This window comes from Lissotriton helveticus, chromosome 6, assembly GCF_964261635.1.
Source record: "Lissotriton helveticus chromosome 6, aLisHel1.1, whole genome shotgun sequence".
NCBI classification, from domain to species: domain Eukaryota; kingdom Metazoa; phylum Chordata; class Amphibia; order Caudata; family Salamandridae; genus Lissotriton; species Lissotriton helveticus.
Window position 1 is genome coordinate 1,531,327,865 of NC_136067.1, and position 17,148 is coordinate 1,531,345,012.

The 17,148-nt window shown below is 43.2% G+C and overlaps 1 protein-coding gene across 3 annotated transcripts in view; it reads right to left on the bottom strand.

Annotated features, from left to right (window-relative positions):
• CFAP36 (cilia and flagella associated protein 36) overlaps positions 1-17,148 on the bottom strand; it is a 343,167-nt gene that overhangs the window by 50,230 nt on the left and 275,789 nt on the right. Inside the window, exon 9 of one of the 3 annotated variants that reach the window (XM_078649319.1) lies at positions 14,967-15,101. The exons of 1 other annotated variant lie outside the window; for it this stretch is intronic. In XM_078649319.1, the coding sequence (XP_078505445.1) occupies positions 14,967-15,101 (135 nt within the window). Of the gene's footprint in view, positions 1-14,966; positions 15,123-17,148 lie in introns of all 3 variants that reach the window. One more of the 3 variants, XM_078649318.1, reaches the window with a different exon arrangement.

A 17,148-nucleotide genomic window follows, 5' to 3' on the forward strand; every position in this document is an offset into this window, starting at 1 on the left:
AACGATATGGCAAGGGCCAGAAGAAACGCTGCTAGATTTCTTTAAGTGGATCAATACCCTGGACAACAACCTGAAATTTACATACACACAAGACCCCACCACTCTGACCTTTCTCGATTTAACAATCACAAAGGAGGGAAGACACTTGGAAACAAAGACCCACTTTAAGCCTACGGCTAAGAACAATCTTTTACGATTCGAGAGTTTCCATCCCAGACCACTGAGAGAGAATCTGCCCTATGGTCAGTATTTAAGGATCAGGAGGAATTGTAGTAATCTCAGTGACTACCGCGAACAATCAGGAGACCTAACCCACAAACTCCAAGCAAGGGGCTACCCAGACAACATCCTGAACAAATGCCAAAAACGTGCGAGGAACCAGCCGCGAGAAGCACTTCTGGAAGACATTACCAGAGAAAAAACAGACACACCTCTGACATGTGTGACCACCTTTTGCTCCGCGTCTAACCTAATGTCAAAATCTATCAATAAACACTGGAAGATCATTAACACTGGCAATCTGAAATGGGAAAAAACGCTATTTGCCTACAAAAGGGCAAGGAGTATCCGCGACAGTCTGGTGAACACCAGACCTAGGAGACAAGCTGAAGAAGAACCCACAGTGCTCAATTTATGGGGCCTACCTAAGGTTTTGGGTCACTACAAATGCGGGAATTGCAGTGTCTGCCCCCTAACAGAGAACACCAAGACATTACAGCTGGAGGAAGGCAAGATCTGGACCATCAGATCCCACACCAATTGTAATAGCACGCAGGTGGTGTACCTTATTACTTGCCCTTGCAACCTTAGATATGTGGGCATGACCAGTAGGAAGGTCAAACAACGCATATGTGAGCACCGCAGCACGATCCGCTGCCAAAAAACAATGACTAAACTCACAGAACATTTTCTGTCCATGAAACATGGCCCCAATGACTTCAAATGGACCATTATTGAAAAAGTTGAAAAGGAAACCAACCTTTTCGAAAAGGAACAGCGTTGGGTTTATAGATTGGCCACTCACAAACGGGGCCTGAACGATAATATTCCTTGGAATTCAGTAAAAAACTGACCCTTTTAAGGAGGATCTGTGCAATATCCTGTGTACCTTCTATTCTGCTGCATGTTTGTGAGATTTGCCTTTTCTGCAATGCATTTGCGCTATTTTATTCCCGCACATTCGCTTTGTAAGATGTTAGTCACATTCCGGATACCCTTGCATGGTTTCCATCTGCACTCGTCCAAATAGCCATTTGTCACGGGACCACAGAAATAAATAAACAATATCGCTTTAACGCTGTTGACAGCTCCCTGTACGGTAGTACGTGCAGAGACGTCTAACTGTTCAACATCCCCTCCTATTGGCTACTCATTCGCTCACACGCCCTCACGTCCTACCCGTCTAACCACGCCCAACCCGGAAACAACACACACATTTACCTCGCCGACCCGGCAGCCCAGTAACCCTCGGAGCACTCGCGGTGACGGTTTAGGTGCGAACGGCGCCTCACTTTCCTCGTACAAGTAAGATTGTTCCTTTACGGCGTAGCCTCTAACCCCCATGACAAGAGTGGAATTATTTCCAACACTCTGTATTGCTATTATCTACTTAGATCGTAACGAGAACAAACGCCGATCCCGGAGTGGCTCATGGAGCATTGAATATAAAAGCTCCTAGTAAGAGGATCAGCCTGAACCATTGTTCACCACAATCATGCATGCTAATCACTATTAGACACCGTCGCTCCACGTGTGGTCGTTGTGCTAGGTCCAGAATCAGTTTTAATTCACGTATATATGTACTATTATTTCTTTCTGCGCAGTCGCCTTCACTTGCACGACGACTTTGCTGTTTCTCAGCCCCTGAGACACAAACACCCAGTACTTCGCCATTACGTGTCCAGTGTCTTTCCTACAAACAGCACTGACACTAAGTGATTTCAGTATCTTTTGATACATTGGGTGTGCCACCACGTGGTATGTGGCATTATTGGGACTCATCTCACTCGTCCCTCACATCAAGGTTATGATGTATGTTGATGATCATCACCATTCACCGATTGTGTGTTATGTCTGTGTTTTATATATGTATATGTTCGTTATCCACAACCCTTTTTCCCTTATTTCTTTCCACAGGTTTTTTCAACAGACTAAAGAAGAAACCTTTTTTGGAGATTCATTTTGTTTCTCCTACTGCTACCTACGTGGATAGGGTGCGCCTTAGCGTGCGCACACCGTCCCGTAAGTACCCCACGGTCCTGACGAATACCTGTTAATTTGACACATAGGTAGAAACATGTAGACCATTTTATCCGACACGCCAATTAGTTTTCACCGACAGCTCTCCTAATTGGGCAACAGGTGCTTCCTTCTTTTAACCATATCCGCTACACCCCAGAATAAAATACGTAAGTGGGCAGTTCCGGATATTTTTAATAACACTTAGTTTTTCCCTCTCACACATAAAAAACAAAACCAGCTCCACTGTAATCAGGTGTCGCAGCACACCTGGATGGCATTCGGCTGTCCGGGTGGGACCCCGATGATGAAGCATGTCACCAACTAGGTTGGTGAGTGAGGGGTCTTCTTAAGGACAAAGGACGTCCTTCTTTTGGATTGTGGCTAACACACAGACTCGCCTCTATTGAGGCTGAGTGTATCCCCCAGGTGTAACTCCCTTTTTGTTGTTTAATGGTGTGCAAAATAACAATGGACTGGGATGCGGGCGAGTAATTAACAGTTGCTGAGATTAAGTCAAGTATTCCTTCCATCACTTTGTTTTTGTTGCATTTCCTTTATACTTCAGTACGATGCCCTAAGTGGAATGGGATGCCCAGACGTGGGTCCCTTGCACAGTCAATGGAACCAAGCTATACCTGGCTGATGAAATGAATTGAAAAGGATTTACTAAGAGCATACTCCTGACCGCGGGCGTCTTGGTGCTACAAAAGACAGGAAGGTGAAAGTTCTGTTGTCCTCATACTGGGCAATGAACTCCATATGGAGAACGAATCTCCTATCGCTGGACAAAAAGCCAGGTTTTCAGAGATTTTCAGAAAACTGATAGTGAGGGGGCTGATTTGAGTTCCAAGGGTAAGCTATTCCATAGTAGGGTGGTGGAGCAGAAAAAACTTTTCCCACCCCAGGGAGTACTTCTAAAGGGGGGGCACTGCTAGGTTCTTAGCTGAGCCTGACTGAAGGGTCCTACTGGGGATGTACCATCTCAGCTTATCCTTAAAAAGTGATGGGCCTTAGCCTCGCAGAAAATTATAGGCCACACGAAGGGCTTTGAACATAATACGCTGTTTGACTGGCAGCCAGTTAAGTTTCGTTATAGCCCCCCCTCCCCTTTGCTGTTCAAATTTGGAGATATTTCGATGCAATTTGCTGCAGAGTTCTGCAAGGTCTGAAGCTTCTTCAGAGAACCTGCTGATCAGAGAGATAACTACTGTTATCAGGTGCTCAAAAGGAAGACATTTTTAAATTTTCTTAACTAATCTTAGTGAGCAAAAGGAGGCGGGCGTGATCTTGTTAACTTGTTCTTTGAGCTTCAGCTCCTTCTCTAGCAGGATTCCTAAGTTTTGACTTAGCCGCTAGTTTAGGGAGGGATGAGCCTTAACTTGGGCCAAAAAGGTCCTCGGATGCTTGTGTTGAGAATCAGGGTGGACCTGGACTGGCAGTACGGGCTGGACTGTTCCCATTAGAGCAGGGTCAAGAACGATTGGCATATGGCTGGGTCCAAACTGAGGCAGTATAGTGTTCAACATAACGATGGACTGCGATGCAACCCAGAGTGATTACTAGTTGATAAAGATTAACTTATCCATCACTTTTTTCTATAAGAGAATGTTGGCAACAATTGGTATCTCAATGAATGGCACCAATTGGGACAAGTTTATCTTGACAGGCTGTTTAGCATAGGTGCTTGATAATATTTAACAATTTAAAGGTATGCGAATCAACCTGTCTTCTTAGGCTGCAACAATGTGGACCTAGCTACTCCCAAGTGGTACCCCTCTTAAGTTTCAAGATCACTCTCTGGAAGTCCCTTAGTACTCTTTCTATCACACATACAGTCAGAACCGAAAAATAAATATGTTAGGTCTAGGAGAAAATTTATTTTGGAGCATGCAACTCTGCCCACCAGGAGAAGGACAAATTATGTAAACAACGTAAGTCTTTCTGAATATACTTGAACATTTTAAGAAAGTTGGATCTATGTAAAGTGGCAACTGTTTGAGAGATTATATCACTGGTATCTTAGTAAAGTCTATTTTCAGGCAAAAGGAAAGGAACTTTGTAGCTAGACAGACTGTTTTTGAAGCAAGGTAAACTTGTGAATCTCGGATTTATCCCAATTAAACCTTAAAAATTAACACTCTATCATATCTATCAATTTCATGGAATGGGAACACTCCAGATTAGTCAGGGTGAACAGAAAGTCATCTGCAAAAAACCTTTACTGTATTCACGGTCTCTGATTGCTTGCACCAAGGGTATCGATGCCTAAACAGAAAGCAGGAGAGAGAGTGAACGACCCTGCCTAGTTCTCCTCTCTAATAACAGTGGGCCACCAGGACTACATTTAGGTTGATCCTAGCTCTAGGGTCAGAATAGGACACCATCATCACCTTCACAAATCTGGGTCCAAAGCTCTTGAGTAAACTCTCTGTAAGGAAGGACTACTTAACCTGGTCAAATGATTTCTCAGTATGCAGATGCACAAAGTTCAAGGGGGGTTTATATTACCTGACATTGTCCGTGAGGTCCCCCACATTACAAGTGTTATCGTCTGCCTGAATTTTCAGTACACACCCACATTTATCTAAGTTGATTAGTCTGAGAAGAGTTTACAATTTCTAAGTGAGGATTATTGCCCATGGCTTATCATCGGTGTTCAAAAGAACTATGGTTCTTAATGGTGTGCACAGTGTACCTGTTTAGGACTAATGAGACCACGGTGTTTCCTATGGATGGAGTTACCCTGCCCTGGATCACCTGAATAGATCAGATACAAATTCCTGTAGATGGTGATGAGAACCTTTACATAAACTAAGGAAAAACTGCCCGAACCCTCTGCCTAATTTGGCTTCAGTTATTTAACTGCAGCTGAGACCTTGGACCTGATTTAGATCTTGGCAGACGGGTTACTCAGTCACAAAACTGACAGATATCCGGTCTGCCGAAATATAAATCCCATAGGATATAAAGGTATTTATATTTCAGCGGACGGGATATCCGTCACCGTTGTGACGGAGTAACCCATTCACCGAGATCTAAATCAGGGCCCTTGTCTTTTGCAATGAGTTCCTCAGATTTTCAGAGTCTAATTCAGAATGCTTGTGGAAGGTGATATCTTTGAGAAGTCTCAGCAACTTCCTGGACCATCTTTTTGGAAGAATATAGTTTATTTATTTTACTAACGCTCTTTGACTCATTCCCTTCTTTGAACCATGTTTTCCCTTTCTCAATATTAATTGCCTGCACAATTATTTTCTTTGGCTCTCGCCTTTAACTTGAAGGTGAGAAGCCTGCCTGGCTTAGTTGCTCTTCTTGTAATTTTTTTGTGTCGTCCTAAGGGCAACAACCTGTGGTGTTTTATAATACCTCAATTCACTTCCCAGTCCCCCGGCTCAATAGTAATCAAGTTTCCTATGACATTTACAGAACATATGTATAAAATCAGCATCACTGTCGACATCTGGGGCTTCTTCCGTGTTGTAAAGCATATATTTTAAGAAGAATATTTGGAGTATAATAAGGCCTATGTAAAAACCTGAAGTAGGCATATCCAGACGTAGCTTTACCTGTGTCCTCTAATGGTACCTCAGCATTTCATTTTAGTCAATATCAGTAAACTGTTATAAGGCTGACACTGTCCTTCCGTCCTGCTTCAGGACATGCAGAGGCTCAGAAGCTGATGACGTGGTCCAAAAATATTGGAGATCAGGGATGTTCATCACCTCTTACAGCTAATAAAACCTGCAACCTTTGCTGTCACAAATTAAGAACAGTTCTGTGAATGAATGCAAAAAGTTGCTCTTCTGGTGTGTGGACAGAGCGACATCCTGAAACAGAATTTGGCCTCGTAATGTAACCGAATCCAAGTCTCTAACCCTCTTTACAATTTGTTCCTCTACGCTGAATGAGCAAAACATTAATATAAGGTCCCTGGGGCCTTTATGTCCCAAATTGCATACTGTGCACTTTTGGCTATAAGTTTTATTTGCACAGTTATGTCCAGTGCAATCTGGGTGAAGATATATAGATTTGGTGCCCCCTGTACCATCACTCAATCCTCAGATTCATAAGCTGTTCCTCTGAAGTAGGTTCTCTAAATCCTCATATCAGGATAAAGATTTCTGGTGCTACATGATCACACATTTATACAGCATTTTTTGAGGCAGTGTATACCACTTCCTCACTTTCATCCAGCCACTGTCCCAATTCTCTGCTTTCAAATCTCTCAACAACTAACAAAGTTCCACAGAGATGATATGCATTTAAGGTGATATCTTGGTTTCTTTGATCTTAAAATATTGCAGGCACTGGATGGACTATCATCTCCTTCCTGGTCTGATGTACTCAATGTCTGTGCTCTCTGTGGCTGTGGAAGATTTCCCAATCCGTGCTGCACAAAGACTTTAAGGAATGTCTTTTAAAAGCTATTAATTTCCCTAGCATGACACACTTGCTTGCGTAACAGTATTTACTTGCACAGTACCTTACTGAGTACATAGCAGCCCAACAGCAACTCGAGACAGAATGGCGGACTTCACTATGCAGCATTCCTGAGTCTAGCAGGGGACTTATTTGTTAGGATGTTCTTCAGCAGAGTTATAATGAATGGCACATTCAACAGATGACACACCAAATATTATTAATGAACAATGAATGATTTAGGGCCCGATGTAAATGTTGGCTGAGAGGTGTAGGAAGCTGGTCTGTATATACTATACCGAAGTAAGGTTTTGGGCCAGATGTAGGTAATCTCGATTTACCTACTCTTAAATACAGAATCATACCGATTCGGTATTTAAGAGTAGGTAAATGGGATGTAGGTAATTTCTCTTTTTAAATTACGGAATCAGTAAGATTTGGTAATTACCGAATCGGTATTTACCGATTCGGTAATTGCTATTCATTCCTATGGGCCAGGAGTCCCATAGGAATGAATGTCAATTACCGAATCGGTAAATACCGATTCGGTAATTGGGGGAAACATTGAAGGGTGGCAGGGTGTCACTTTGACACCCTGTTGCACCCCTCAATCGTGTATGGGTGCACATGTTGCAGACATACATGCCTAAGGGCATGTATGTCTGCAACATGGCAGCATTTGAAAAGCAAAAACAATGCTTTTTCAAGGCTTTTCATTATTTACCACCAACTTCTAGTTGGTGGTAAATAACGAATTCTTAAAGCCCTGTAGTACTGATTACAGTGCTACCTACATCTCATAATACAGATTCGGTAATTTTACAGAATCAGTAATTTTACCGAATCTGTAAAATTACCGAATCTGTATTTTAGGTGGCCCTACATCTCATTTTCCAAATACCGGTCAGTAACGGCCGAAATTACCGAATTTCGGCCGTTACCGACCTGTATTTGCCTACCTACATCTGGCCCATAGTGTGCACAGAGTCCAGTGGATCCCCAGAGGTATTGCAAAGGCTAAAGTAGATAATACCTTACTCTCTTTTGTGGTAGTGTGGTTGAGCAGGCAGGCTTATCAGAGGGTAGTGTTAAGCATTTGTTGTACACACTCCGACACGAAATGATGTCAAACTCTCAAAGAATGAATCCAGACCAATTGTTTTTATAAAAACTGTTACTTTGTTATTTTTATTACTAGAACCAGGATTTACTCAGTAGCAGGAAGGTGATACTTTCAATACAATGGTACTTTTCAAGATACAGTGTGTGCTGGTTTTGGACATTGACAGCGTACTACCCCGTCCCTATGGTCCCAAAGATACCAGTGTGGATCAGACATGTAGTATTTAGATCCTTTGCAGTTACGAGTATGTGTGCTGGACCTTGATTACTCCCAGTCCCTCTATTTGTTTATGGGCCTATTCAGCAGCCAGCATACCCTCCTGCTCAAAGTGAAAATTGGCTCTTTGGAAGGAATGGTCTAGTTCTGAAATTATTGATGAGAGGTCTTGTCCAAGGGGTGATGAATCCTTCCTAAATTCTTGGAGATGGATTTGTATATCTTGTTAGTAGCTGTGGTTTGAGTGTCTAATAGTTTGTTTGCATACAAATCTCAGATGGGGCCAGAGCTGTTAGAGGTCTCTCTAGTGTCTGCTTTGTGGCTTTGGATCATTTTTTTTTTTAAATGATGTCACTTTTGGTGTCTGCGCCCCATTTCTGATCATTCTGGGTATCGAGAGTGCAGGCCAGGTGGGAGAAAAGCATTGTTGGGTATATAGTGAACGTATAATGTTGTGAAGGATCCCGGACTGTGCTTGGGAAAGTCTCCGCTTGGGCTGGAAGTCGTCTCTCTTGTGTTATTTGGGATGCTGGATCATCTCCTGTGCCTAGTCCCACTCCAGTCTCTAAACCGTAGAGTTGATCAACTCGTGTTGCTAGACAGAAGCTCTCCTGGTGGGTTCCAGATCCTATGGCTTGTGATCCTCACAATGCTCAAAGACACAGTTCAGTTATGTGTAGGGTTGTATGAATATTGAAGACGCAGGTACAGGAGATGCTTGTTCTTTCACGATGTAAGGTAAGCCTCAGTGGTTCTAGGGGGCCCACATCTTGGGGGCCCTTTCCAGAAGCTAGCACGTCTCCCAGTATTGACCTTGAAGATGAGGTTGAGAAATTACCTAAACAATTTGCCAATTGTGTGGCGAGTAGGGGTGCCTGCTCAGGCAATGTGTTCTAGTGTTGCTGCTATGAACAATATCTGATACTATATGGAACTTGCTATGCTGTAAAGTTGATTGCCACTGAGACAATGCTAGTTGGCATTGCGGATTTGATGCTCCCTTGCTTCCTCTTTGAGAAAAAAGCCATGGTACTGACCATGTGTATCTTCAAAACTCAAAACTCTAGATCCCACTAAAAGAAGGAGTTTCCTTGTCAGAAAGTGTGTCTTCAGGTCAAATTTATGTGAAGATGGAAATCTGAGCTACGCCATGTGGGTTTGAGAGAATCTCCTGCCTATGTGCCCCTTTCCTCTACTCTGAAGAGTCAGTGGGAAAAAAAACATCAGAAAGGTAAGTAGAAGGGGTGGCCAACCAAGAGGTTGGGAGCATGTGCACACTGCAGCAAGTTCGAACTGATGATGGTTGAAACAGGATGAGCAAAGGCTGATCAGCCAGCAGTAGGTTTCAGTGTTGAGCCTTATGGAGCTACAGTGACCACAGGTTGACCTTGATATGGGAAACCACCTCTGTCCACAACATCTCTACTCCAGAAACCACTCGAAACACAAGGTTGTCACAGTCTTTTTGCTCAAAGCATGGTCTATAACCTTGCTGATGGCTATTGTGAGAAACTGGGTTGACTGGGTTGTGAGTTCTGGTCAAGTAGCAGCCACAATCCCTTGCAGGGTGACCCACAAAAAGTCACTAAATTAACCTGTGCTTAACACTGGGCAACTTGGCACAACAAGCATTTGCAATGCAATAGGTCTCGCATTAGGAAAGTTTGAGCTATTGGTATTGTAAATGGCAAAGTTTTTATTTATGTTTCTTTTTTTTTAAATAGCTAAATTAATAGCTTCGTCATTTACAATGCCAATAGTTATAACTTTCGCAAATGTGATACCTATAGCATTTGTAATGCAATATGTTTTGTATTTACAAACCGCGAGAGGACAAAAAAAAGCTCCGGACCACCGCCTCCTCCCAGGCCTTCAAAAGGGACCTCAAAGTTCTCCTCCTCCAGAGACACCTCCAAAAGTAATTCACGTCCTCTTGCTATTGTGAGGAAGACTTCCCACTACTGATAATTTCTACTTTCCATGACCATGGAAGTGCCTTCCCAGTGTATGCCTGTGATTGGAGGGTCTGCCTTTTTGCAGTATTTTCCATGTACTGGTGTTCGGTGCCCTTTTGTAACATGCACACACCACTCTGCCCTTGCAACACACAGCTGCTACCTCTCACATGTCTTTACCTTTGATACTTGCACAAGTGCCACCTTGCCCATGTAACGCTTGTTCCTGAGCCTGAGTGTCTAGCACTTATTGCAGGACTATACCTCTAATCATACTCTGTTTTCTCTTATAACTGCACACTTGTCACTTTCATTTCCTCTTGTGCACTTTTGACTACCTCATGTATTTTGGTTGCTCACAATTGTCACTATTACCTTATGTAAGTAACGTATGTTTTTGCAACCTGTTCTTTTGTAATGTTTCTCATTATGTTTCATTTCTGTTCCTGTTGTGAAGCCTCCGACGCCTTCGGGTAAAGTCCGCGCTATATAAAAATGCATAAATATATGAATAAATAAATACCGCCTTCGGGTAAAGTCCGCGCTATATAAAAATGCATAAATACATGAATAAATAAATACCGCCTTCGGGTAAAGTCCGCGCTATATAAAAATGCATAAATAACTAAATAAATAAATACCGCAAATCAAACATCCTCTTCACTCTGCCGGCCTGCGACCAGGAAGTCAGGCAGGCCGGCGCGACAACCGGAAACAGGAAGTAGGAGGGCGGGAGCCTACCCCGCCTCCCACGGAAGAGCCGCGATTGGAGCCGTGTTGGGAGCACCGGAGCAGGCAGGAGCCTACCCTGCGCCCCGGTGCCGAAGGAGGGAAGAAGAGTCCTGCTGCCCAGCTGAGGAGAGGAAGCCGGTGAGTGGGTTGCTGAGCTGCGGGCGGGCGGGGGGAAGCATGTGTGTGCGCGCGCGTGCGGGGGGGGCGGCTGTGTATGTGTGTGTGCGTGCGTGCGTGTGTGTGTGTATGTGTCTTGGAGTGCGTGTGTGTGACTGTGGGGGAGGGGGTGTGTGTGTGTGAGCGAGTGTCTGTCTGCGCGCGCATGTGTACGGCGCGGGACGCGACGTGCGCGTTCGCGCACACGAATCCAGCTTGAAAAGCTCGTACACCCTCTTGTCCTCCTTCCCCCCAGACTGATCGCTATTGGTCTCCAGCTGGACAAATGCATCCTTGCGGATGCATTGCCAGCGAGACCCAAAAAGCAGTCAGGATTAACTAAGAGGTGTAAAGTTTTTATGCAACACACAAACAGTAATAAAGTGAAAACCCAACACATTAAAATTCCTAAACAAATTTGAATAAATAAAAAAAAATTGACACCCAAATGACAAAAATCTAATCACTAGAAACAGAGTTATGAATTTTTAAGTTTAAGGTTTAAAATAACACCTAAAAGATCAGAGTGCCAACCTCAGACATCTTGTCGCGTGAGACCGGGTCAAAGTATAAAGTTAAGGCCAACTGCGATGGAGATAGGTTTTGATAAAAGAAGTGGTTTGGGCCCGGTCAGTCCTTACCTTAGAACTTAGAAACATTTCTTAAGAAAAATGTCTAGGAAGGTAAAGTTCAGTGTGGCAAGGCTGCCCTTGTGGCTCAACAGGAGGCCAGAAAACAAGCCCTTGGAGTCACTTCTGGTAGTCCTAGGTGCAGGTGGAGATGCAGGACTCAACAGCAGGGATGTCCTGTAAGGGTTCAAGGCAGGCTCCAGGCTGCTGGACAGTCCTTCCAGGTACAGCAGCAGTCTGGCAGAGTGCACAGCAGTAGACAGTTCTCTGAGAGTCCTTCTGCTGGTCCAGTTGTGAACTGAAGAGTGGTTCTGAAGGTCTTATTTTTATACCCTTTTGCCCTTCTTCTGGAAGGTGAAAGCAGCTTCTAGAAAGGTTCTTTGAAGTGCATGACATTTCCTGACTCCCCTGCTTTGGCTCCAATCTGGCTGCAGTGTCAATAGAGTGTTGTTAAGCCCTTTGTGTGAAGGCAGAGCACAGGCTATTCCGGTGTAAGTGAGGTTGTGCTCAGCCCCGCCACCCCATCCTGCCAGCAGATGGCTCATTCAGCACACTTAATCCCTCTATTGTGTGACTGTCTGGTAGGAAGTAACAAAGTCTAAATGTCAGTTACACCCAGTCATGTGACCCAGGCCAGGGTACAGGCATAAAAGGGCAGGAAATAGCCAACTTTCTAAAAGTGGGATTTTCAAAATTGTAATGAAAAATCAGACTTTACTTTTAAAGAGGATTTATCATTACAATTCCATAGTTACCAACCATGGCATATCTACCTTCTCCCAATTAGGAATTACAGCGTATTAAATGCAATAAGGAATCGCCAATGTCATTCTATGGGAGAAGTAGGCACCAAGAGGTGAAAAAACTAATTTGAGAGTTTTTCACTACCTAGTCATGTAAAACTCAAATGTACATGTTCCAAACTTTGAATTACACAGCACTCCATCATGCTGCAGTCATGTAAATGGAGCAAGGCATTTCACTGGGTATTTGATTGGCTAATTTGACTATAGTTGCACCTATTCCCTCACATGGCTGCTTATTTATTTATTTTCTTTCTGAATATGAGTATTCACCTTAGACTTAATACATGGTTTAGGCTATGCTTGCATGCTAGTCGAGCACGTCCGTTCCTTCTACTTGCATGATCTAAGAGAACATATGCAAAGCAGGTATAGTGTACTCTTAAACTTCCATCTCACCATTTAGTTTTGAATCAACATTTGAGTAATGTTGTCAAGCAGCCGACCGATGATAGCCATAATCCACAACGTACATAGGTGGGTGTGAGGAAGTCCGGGGAACGGAGGAAGGACTCACCAAAGTGTCGCCATGGGGGGAGTTGCAGAAACCGGTCCAGTACCCAGATCGGGACTTTGCTCAAGGACTACAAAAACCATGCCCCTCTCATGTTTCTTCGCAGAGAGATGCCGATGCTGAAATTACCCCGGAAGCCATCCTGCAGGACTCCGGAAGCATTCTCGACGGCCCAATGAAAGGAGGGCAATTTCAAAGTGAGGGGTCTGAGACGGGTGGCGCGATAGGAACAGAAAGTAGGACGAGCGAGCAGAGGAGAGAAGACAAGGGACCTGAGAGAGAAGACGCGGGACCCGAGAGAGAAGACGCGGGACCCGAGAGAGTAGACGCGGGACCCGAGAGAGAAGACACGGGACCCGAGAGAGAAGACACGGGACCCAAGATACCGGACGCGAGACCATCAGCAAATCGAGAGAAACCGGAGGAGAGCTGGTGCGAATACTGGTGGTGTCCGGAGGATGCTGGGGAGCGGCCGCGAGCCGGTGAGTGACATCGGCTCAGGGGAACCGGGAATTGGGTTGTGGGAAGCGGGTGGGGGTACCGGGCTGGGCTACGGGTAGAAAGTCCTTCGGCATTTCGCCCTAGTTTTTAGAATATCCCGGCCGCAAATTCACGGATACTGTCAGGGACACAAGTATATGATTTTTTTTGCCAAACACCAAACGAATTGTGTATGACAAGTATATTCAGTACTTTCTTTCCCCAAGCACCTCCCTAAAACTCCCTAGGCACTAAATACGTTTCCCTTCCTCATTAATCTCACCTCAGTACGGAAAAGGTCGGTTAACACCAAAGGTGTGGTGAAGGTATAACCTCTAGTACATACCTCAAACCCTTATCTCACGGCTTCCTCCTTTTTCCCTCCTATGAGCCTCCAGGGAGACCACCTCAGCACAGAGGAAGAGGAGCAAGAACCACCATCCCTGTAAGCCCTATCAACCTCAAGTTCATCACAAGATACTTCGGAAGAGGAACCAGAGGAAAAGCCACCTACACACCCCATACCTTCCACTGTTGAAAATAAAAATCCTCCTTTTAGAAAATTCATACAGCCTCCTCACTTGTTTATCAAACCTGCCCCACCACAGTGGGTATACCTAAGGACATGGAGAGTGAGTTTGTTTTCTATATCCTTTGTTATTTAAGGGCAATGGTCCTGAAAAAGATCAGCTGCTCAGGGCCTGAAATCTAGGTCAACATGTGGAAGGCATCTGGTCTGGCTGAACTTTCCCTTTTCCCCACACTCCCACTGCTAGTCTCATAAGGGCTGCAATGTATTACAATTTCTGTAGTCTCTAATATATGTAATCACTATTAAATGCTTATAATGTACGATAAAACAGTCAAGTAAAATGTTAATTTTATATTATATTTAGTAAATCACTGACACAAACAAATTATCGCTCATTTTATCAGGGATATTAGAGTGGACACTATGAACTAGTAACAGCATTAATGAAAAACTATATTGACCTAAAACAGTAACGTAATTGTTAAGCTGGAAGCAATTCTAGATCAGTTGATCATTTTAGCATAACGTCTCTGCATTTGAATAAAATCTCCATACAAAATGATGTATGCTTGTTAATAAGGTGTTGGGAAGAGAATTCAGTATCCGCCTAATCAAAGTGTAATAGTATTTGTCTGCACCTACAATCCTTGCAATAGACAGTTGTTGCACATTAACTGCAACAGAAAATGCGACGCCGAATTTCAATAGAACAAAAAAAAAAAAACTACCAGCTGGTATCTTAATATTTCATATCTACATTGAAATCTCATCTCTTCAGGCATGTGTTACCTACGTGGGTATGGTTATGAACTCTTGAACAATGCCTACCTGTGATCTACAGGACAGGCATTACTTCAGTGGCAAACACACACCTCCTTCACCTTGAAACTTCCCCTGCTACAATCTTCAGAGCAGTACCACTGTTTTAGGTTATTCCTAATTCACTTCATGTTACTGTTCAATATTAATGGCACAACATAAGTGTACAGACCGTACATTTCTGGCTAAAGAACTTAGATGTCACACAAGATGCAAGTGTCGTACAGATGTCCAGTATTTCCTTATAAAATCAAACACCCACTTAATTACACATCACAGATTCTCACAAGCTTCTGTAAGAATTTACAAACAAGCAGTCATTCTTAGTATACACACATGGAATTTACCTTTTTAGAAGATGAGGCTTTTAATTCCTGATCTTCTGAATTTTGTTTCATGGGCTTATTCCTGGGCTCTTTCTTCATAGACATCAGTTTATCACGTTTCTGTTTTAGATATTCAGCTCGTTTTCTTAGTTGTTCCTTTTCAACATGAGTTAAAGACTGAAATTATTTAAATAAAAATGGGTAAATTACACTTAACTCTATTTTTCTATGCCCAACCCCTGTGTTAGTTCTGGCTCTCACCATTTTAAATCTCAAATATATTCCCAGTGTTAGCAGATAGATTATGTGTTTTGCACTTTATAAGCTTCTTAGCCTCTAATCTGTTTTGATAAAAATCAGATAAAGAGATAAAGTATGTTTAGCTACCAATAATAATCACAGTCATCTTTCTGGCCCCCTCCTTTTAAACTGAATATGGGTCTCATAATTTATTTAGTGTTTCATTCATTTTTTGTTTTGTATCAAACCACGTTTCCTTTCAGGCCAATTCGTAGTGCTACATTATCTGGTGCACATGGTCACTAGGCCTCAGTCTGCTGAGCGATTAAACAAAATAGTGTATAACTTAGCACAGTACTGGAAAAGGTCTCAACAGAGCGGTCTGGTGAGATACTATATGAAGGGTCAGGTACCAAGTCTCTTCTTGGATGGTTTGGGCTTTTGGTGACATATTGGCTTTCAGAAAACAGTAGAAGAACTCCTTGGGAGAAACTGCATTTACCATCTTCTTGACAACTGGGAGCCGGAATAAGACCATTAGGCAGGGCTCTTAACACTCCAGAGCTGAAGCCACTGAACATTAATGGCTTTACATCCGGGTTTGTTTTGCATGAACTTGGCTTAATTGAACATATTGGCTTTGCTCAACCAGAGATGTTCAAGATGTATGAAATGAAGACATTGAGGAATGTTAGAGTTGGTGGTTCATGTTGGCAGTATAACAGTGATATTCTAGACTAGAACAGATATGAAGTTCTCCGGCACATCCATGCGCAGAGTATGCAGGTCTTTTATTCCTCATTGTTTACCTAACTACTGTTTCACCATCTTGGGGGTCACTGCATCCCTTCTTCACTAATGCTGAATCCCTATGTTCTCCATCTGTTTCCTAGGGTTCTTTACCAAACTCCTTTCCTCTACACAAATCCTCCTTCTGTGATGGTGACTCTCATACCTCATGGCTTTCTCATACAGAATCTCACTTCATTAAATGGCTCTCAGCCCCCATCTGTTAGTCAAAGACGTCCTAACTCTACTCTCTCATTTATAGGGGTGCCTTGATTTCCTATTTGACTGCTGTCAGTCCTCACTTCTGTCACTAAGACACTGATCTCCTCACGCCATGTAGAAAGAAGTGACTTTTTCCTCCTCCTACAATAGATGCAGTTCTGACAGTTGCATGTGCCCTCATGTATCACTCACCCTATTTGGTTAGCTGGTAATATCTGTGATTCTCCTTCAAGTTGTTAAAAAACACGATGTGCACAGTGTTTTTATTCAATCAGCGTCCATCTAAACGCACCCGATTAAAAAAAATATTAGAGTGGAAAACCTAATGCAGAAGAAAAGGAAAATATTACTTACCCTGTAAGCATCGGTTCGTGGCATGAAGTGCTGAAGATTCACATGCTGTGCATACTCCTGCCATCTAGTGTTGGGCTTGGATGTGTACAACTGTTTTTTTCATGGAAGAAGTCTTTCAAGACACAAGGTATAGTGACTCCTCCTATGACTGGCAATGTGCATGGGTATTGGCTCCATTGCTAGATTTTCTTACATGGCGGGTGAGGATGGAGATTGAACACAGAAATGACAGCAAAAGACATGCAAGTGAATAATGAAAAGAGAAGTAAAGCAAAGCATCTGCAACAACTGAAGGCTTCCTAGGATGCGGGCTCATGTGAATCTACAGCACTACATGCCATGAACAGATGCTTACAATGTAAGTAACAGTTTCCCTTCGTGGCATGTGTAGCTGTAGATATACATGCTGTGCATAGACTGTAAAGAAGTTCCCCCCTAAGCTGTGGTTAGCCGCCAGAGGATATTGCAGAGGATTGAAAAAGTGTAAGTAGTACAGCCTGACCCACTTGAGCTTGTTGATATGCTAGGACAACCACACAGTAGTTATTTGGAAGAATACAGAGTGTGTGTTTCCAAAAATTCATATGCAGTAATTAAA